Source organism: Sapajus apella, unplaced genomic scaffold, assembly GCF_009761245.1.
Source record: "Sapajus apella isolate SASKATOON/1434 unplaced genomic scaffold, GSC_monkey_1.0 scaffold10, whole genome shotgun sequence".
Classification (NCBI taxonomy): domain Eukaryota; kingdom Metazoa; phylum Chordata; class Mammalia; order Primates; family Cebidae; genus Sapajus; species Sapajus apella.
Window position 1 is genome coordinate 84,216 of NW_022436950.1, and position 6,126 is coordinate 90,341.

At 49.9% G+C, this 6,126-nt stretch overlaps 1 protein-coding gene across 7 annotated transcripts in view; it reads left to right on the forward strand.

The window, feature by feature from the left end:
* ANKMY1 (ankyrin repeat and MYND domain containing 1) overlaps nt 1-6,126 on the forward strand; it is an 82,543-nt gene that overhangs the window by 31,971 nt on the left and 44,446 nt on the right. For all 7 annotated transcript variants that reach the window (XM_032277707.1, XM_032277703.1, XM_032277701.1 and 4 more), the window contains one exon: nt 393-564. In XM_032277707.1, the coding sequence (XP_032133598.1) occupies nt 393-564 (172 nt within the window). The remainder of the gene's footprint in view (nt 1-392; nt 565-6,126) is intronic.

Genomic DNA, 6,126 nt, shown 5'->3' on the forward strand with positions numbered 1-6,126 from the left:
GTGGTGTGTGTGTGTGCTGTGTGGGGGTGTGCTGTGTGTGCTGTGGTGTGTGTATGATCTGTGTATGTGTGTGTGCTGTGTGGTGTGTGTGTGTGTGCTGTGTGGGGGGTGTGCTGTGTGTGCTGTGGTGTGTGTATGATCTGTGTATGTGTGTGTGCTGTGTGGTGTGTGTGTGTGTGTGCTGTGTGGGGGGGTGTGCTGTGTGTGCGGTGGTGTGGCTTGTGTGTGTGTGTGCTGTGTGTGTTGCTGTGTGGTCGCGGCACACACATAACCCCCACGCGCCCCTCCCCGGCCTCCTCGCTGGCTGGGCGCGCCCCGGGCGCGGTGCAGGTGTCCGGCCTCGCGGCGTGGGTGCCGGCCCTGCGGGGCCCACGAGCGCTCTGGTTTTCCAGGCGGAAGAGGCGCTGGCGGACCATCCAGCTGCTGCTGCGCCGCGGCGCGGACCCCAACCTGTGCCGCGTGCCCACGCAGGCCCTGTTCCTCGCGGTGAAGGCCGGCGACACGGACGGGGTGAGGCTGCTGCTGGAGCACCGGGCGCGGACCGACATCCGCTTCCCCCCGCAGGTAGGAGCCGCCTGGACTCCGCGGCCCGGGGCGCGGGGCGGGCTCTTGTTCGCGGGCGCTGGAGGCCGGCCCGCCCCGGCTGTGCGTGTTGGGGGCGGCGCCGGAGCGGGGTCCCACCGCCCGCTGTCCCACCCAGGTCCCCAGACAGGACTGGACGCCCTGCTGGTTTTCAGTGCGTGTCACGACGCTTGCCATTTTTTCCCGGTGTTGGAGCAAACTTAGGGGAAGCGCGTTCTCAAGGCCCCCCGGGGAGGGGGGACCGTGCGCCCCGGCTCAGCGTCACCGGGACACCTGCCGCGCAGGCAAAGGGTTTCGGTGCTGAGAGTCTCATTGGCGCCACAGATCCCGCCAGCAAGATGTTTAGCTGAGAAACGCTTTGAAGGGGAATCCGGCCGTGTGTGGTTTCTCGGGAAGCACGAGCCCCGCGCCCGCTGAGACGCGGCCGCGCCTTCCTCCCGGGGGTCCCGGGGGCGGCTCCTTCCCACCCCGCGGCCACGCCCGGCCGCTCGCGGGCGGCTTCACGGGGCGTTTTCCCCGAGTCGACTCCCCTGCTGGGTCCTTGAAGCAGCTTCAGCGTTTCCGCCGCGTTTCACCGGGGACTCCGCGCGCGGCGGGTTTAGCTCGTTCAAACAACTCTCCTCTCCCCACGCGTGCCCTGGGCCGCGGGCAGCCCCTGCCGGGCCCCCGTGGCCTGCAGCGCGTCCTTCCCGAATTCCCGGCGCTCTGAATGGAATCGGTCCCGGCCGCGGCTGCTCCTCCCCGGAGGCGAAGGGTGCGGGCGAGGCCTCCCTGGCGGGTCCGTCAGTCCCCAGGGCCCCGCCGGGGTGCGCAGGGGACCGGCCCAGATGGGGCTTTGACGGCCAGCGCGGGCTCGCTGCGGCGTTTCCTCTTCGCTTCAACGTGGCGTTATCCGCTGCGTTTCACCCCTTGGCCCGAAGCCTTCTTCTTTCTCTGTACTTTGAGGGGCCCTGCAGTTACTTCTCTTAAGATCTACACTAAAACCATCACCATTTCCCGTTCACTGCATCCGCCCATCCACCCTCGAGGAACGACTGCTGTCCGCGGTGGCCAAGAATATTCCAGATGGGGACGAACTGGCACCAGGGCCACCTTTGGGTGTCCCCAGAACGGGGGGCCCGTTATGCAGACCCACGATGGGGGTCTGGCCACTTGGCTGTGAAATTTGCTTGCAGTATTTTTTTCTTCTCTGGTTCCATACACACTCATCCGTCGTTCTGGCCCTTTGCTTTACTCACAGGGTACTGACGGGGTGAGGGCTGATGGCTCTCTCTGGGCACCAGCCTTGCCAGTTGTCACTCGGGTGGGATGGAGTGTTTGAGGGCAGGTGGGTCTCCCTGTCCAGGCCCCTAGTTTCCAGCCTTTCCGCTTGGTAATTAAACTTTTCTTCCAAGCGAAAGGTTACACGGAAAACAGAATTTTTGGTTTAAGACTCAGGATAATTTCATAACTTTTTAGGTTGACTGATTGGACTCCATCTTTGCTGCTGATTAAGGGCACAGCCTTTAAACTGGGCACCAGCATACTTCACTTACTCATTTGTTTATTCATCTGTTAATTGCTGATTGGGAATATATTATTTACACATTTATCTTTCAAATAGAAAGTTTTTAAACGTTAAAACATTTGAGTGGGTTCAGAAATGAACATGTTACCCAAACACCAGGGGTTCTGTCCGGATCCTGCCGCCCACCACGCAGATCAGTGAGATGATGAGCTCTGCCAGGGAAGAAGGCTTTAATCGGGTGCTGCAGCAGGGAGAACGGGAGATCGTTCTGAAATGCATCTCCTCAACTGACTAAAACTGAGGGTTTGTAAAGCAGGGAAGAAATGTAACCACGTGTGGGAAAACAGGAGTTAGGAGTGCTAAGGCAGAAGAATTGGTCAACAGGAAGCAGGTGGTCCCATAGGCAGCCATGATGGGCGAGGGAGCGAGGGCCTCACTGTCCAGATGCTGTGATCCAGTGACTCTCTGTTCCTTGATACTATTTAGAAGGCCTGCTGGTTGGTTTCCTGAGAAAGGAGCTCAGATAAGGCCAATGTAACTTTCTCAAGTTTTAAAGAATGGGAGGGTTATTGTTTATGTTTATTAAAAAGAAACCATAAGCATCAGTTCTGCGGGACTGTTTGGCCGTTCCACCCCCCACTTGTCAGTTCCTCCATCATGAGGAATCAGGCTGTGGGTCTTTGGCTGCTTCATGCTGAGGAGGGGCGTGTGGGCAGCGCCATGTCATTGGGGATGATGTGGCCAACCCAGGAATCCAAGGTTAAGCCGATACTAGATTTTTTTTCTGAAACACAATCTTTCTCTTTCCAGTCCTCCACTTCCACCAAACACAAATCACAGCAAGACCAACCTACCTGCAAAGTAAGCTTCAGTCCCGTATACATGGCCTGATTACCTACACAAGGAGCAGGAAGAATTATTGTCTTTTTTTTTCTTTTGAGACAGGGTCTCACTCTGTCACCCAGACTGCAGTGCAGTGGTGTAATCATGGCTCACCGCACAGATCGGTGAGATGACGAGCTCTGCCAGGGAAGAAGGCACAAGTGATCGACCTCCCAGGCACAAGTGATCCTCCTACTTCAGCCTCCAGAGTAGCTGGCACTATAGGCATGCACCACCAGGCCTGGCTAATTAAAAAAAAATTTTTAGGGACAGGGTCTCACTGTGTTGCCCAGGCTGGTCTCAAACTCCTGGGCTCAGCAACCCTCCTGCTCTGGCCTCCCAAAGTGCTGGGTTACAGGCATGAGCCACTGTGCCCAGCCAAGAGTCGTTGTCCATACAGGCTCTCCTAGGTTGGCTTTGCAGGAACTTTTCAGAGGGAATCTCAGACTCAACCTCAAAGGCCTCTCAAGCCAAGCTAAGGATCCATCTGTGCCTTCAGATCCCTGCGTGAATCGGAAGAGCTACTTTTCGCGAGGCCCCAAAACAACTTGGGGAAAGTGACACGGTCCACTTGCTGCAGGCCAGGAAGCATGCAAACGGAACCGCATAGAGAAGGTATGAGGCCAGTTCTTCTAAGAGATTCTTATTGGCTCGTTAAAGCCAATCTCAATTTCTCAAAGCAATCTGCTCCTTCTGAAAACGTACCGTTCCAGTCAAAGCCCTGGGGGAGTAACCAGCTCCTCCAACTGTGCCCCGTTACAAAAGAAAGATTCCTCGTAAATGTACCCAAACAAACACACGGCCACAAATGTAAAAAAATTGCATAGTTTCCAAATTCTGGAGAAGTCAGGCACAGAGAGAAAAAAGCCTCAAATTCTGTTTGCAAGAGTAGACTCTACTCAATTGTTAAAGGATGTAACCGCTTAAAAGATAAAAGCTCTCCAGACTCTGAAAAATGAAACAAAAAGAACCAGCAGTGTTTCAAAAAAAAGCCACAAAAAATGGCTTCATTTCTCCATTCGTTCAGTCCATCCAGTCACCTCCTGCTCTGCTTCATACTGGGTTAGCAGTCATACTGGGGATAACACCAACTGTTTTTTTTTTGTTTTGTTTTGTTTTGTTTTTTTTTTTTAGATGGCATTTCACTCTTGTTGCCCAGGCTGGGATTGCAATGGCACCATCTCAGCTCACTGCCACCTCCGCCTCCTGGGTTCAAGCAGCTCCCCTGCCTCAGCCTCCCAAGTAGCTGGGATTACAGACATATACCACCACACCTGGCTAATTTTGTATTTTTAGTAGAGACTGGGTTTTGTGGTGTTGGTCAGGCTGGTCTCAAACTCCCAATCTCAGGTGGTCCGCCTGCCTCGGCCTCCTAAAGTGCTGGGATTACAGGGATGAGCCACTGTGCCTGGCAACACCAGCTTTTTAATTAGAATCCTGGAAGTCTCCTCTCCAATGGCACAATCTCCAAAGTTATCAGAAACCTGCATCCAATAGTCCTTTCCACGAACTCGCCCGGAGAAGCAAGCCCTGGACTGCAGCTGATTATAACTTTGATTTTTGAAAAAAATCAAAGCAAAACAGTAATTGTGGATGACCAAAGCCTTAGGACAACCATAGATAGTTAAAGACACAGTTGACAAGGAAATTTGGTTATTTCTGTGTCATACAACAATTTAACAATAACTGTGATAACCCCTGAAACATGTATTAAGACATATCAGAATTTCAGGAATGTCATACCATCCTGAAACACATATGAACAGTACGTCTATATACATATAACCCAGAGAAAGCTGAACACCGCTTTGCATTTGACAATGCTTTCTGTGTAATTCTAACATACCAAATAATCCCAATATGTCTCTCTTGGACTTTGGGGGCCCAATATCCCCCAAAGAGCTAGTTTGAGGTAAAGAAGACTGAATTTAAAACTTGAAATTTTGCTTTTGGAGTTTGTCAAATATCAAAGGTTAGAGACACACAGGTCACTATAAAATTTCCATTCCTTTAGCCAAAATAATTTAAATGTTTCAACCCCCCCCACAAAAACCTTTATTCTTTGATAGGAGAATCAGTTTCCCAAACAATATGGCCTAATAAAGACAGCATGAGGCCAGCTGAATCTGTCTCTCTCTCCTTTTATCCTGCAGCTTACTCAAAAAGTAAAAAAAGATTTTGTTATCTCTTATTAATGTTATACAAAAATTTTATTGAAAAAAGAAAAACATTTTACCCTGGTATAATGTATTATTAATGTTAAAACTAATTTTAATAAAAACTTGTAAACAAATTTATTTTAATCAGTTTAAACATAAAGTAAGATTTACATAAAATGTTTATAACCTTTTACAATTTTCTGTTAAAGAGAAGATCAGAGCTCCAAGAAAACCCTATTATTTTGACACAGGGGCCCAGACACTGGCCTTATATCCATGTGCTTTTGATGTTGTTTAATTTATAGAAAAACTCTGAACTAATTTTATCTCTCACAACAGCCCCGTGCAATCTCAAGTGCTCACCTCTTTTATGATAGTCTCTGGGCCTAGAAGGATCAAATAGTTTTAATTTCTGGCCCCGTGTCTTGCAAGAGCAGTTCATGTTGATGGTCACCTTCTCCCAGGTGTGAAGTCGAGGCTCTGACCGACGTCAGTGTTCATAGCAGGGTCGGTGCCGTCTTCAGACCCAGGGTCAAAGCCCTGTGACTCAACAGCACAGGAATGTTAACAGGACATTTATGCTGCAGAAGGTCCCATCATTCTCTCTAACATGTCACAAATTAAAACGCTGTGATTTGGTGTCTAGAAGTTACTGCTAGCAGCACTTCCAACCACTGTATCAGGCTGATGAAGTTAACTCCCTGTAGATTCCTAATTGCTAGCATTCTAGGGACAGAACAGTGACCAAAAACATAAAAAATGCCAAATTTATCAAAGTAAGACAATGAAGTTTCCATGAGAAAAAATGGTAAATGCAAATATCAGTTTTGAAAATTCAGTACGAGGATAATCTCCTTTCATTTAAGTGTGATACAGCAACGCAAGGACAAATCAAGGACAAGCATGTGATAATTTCTTTTCTTTTTTTTTTTCCCATTTATTTATTTTATTGCATTTTAGGTTTTGGGGTACATGTGAAGAACATGCAAAATTGTT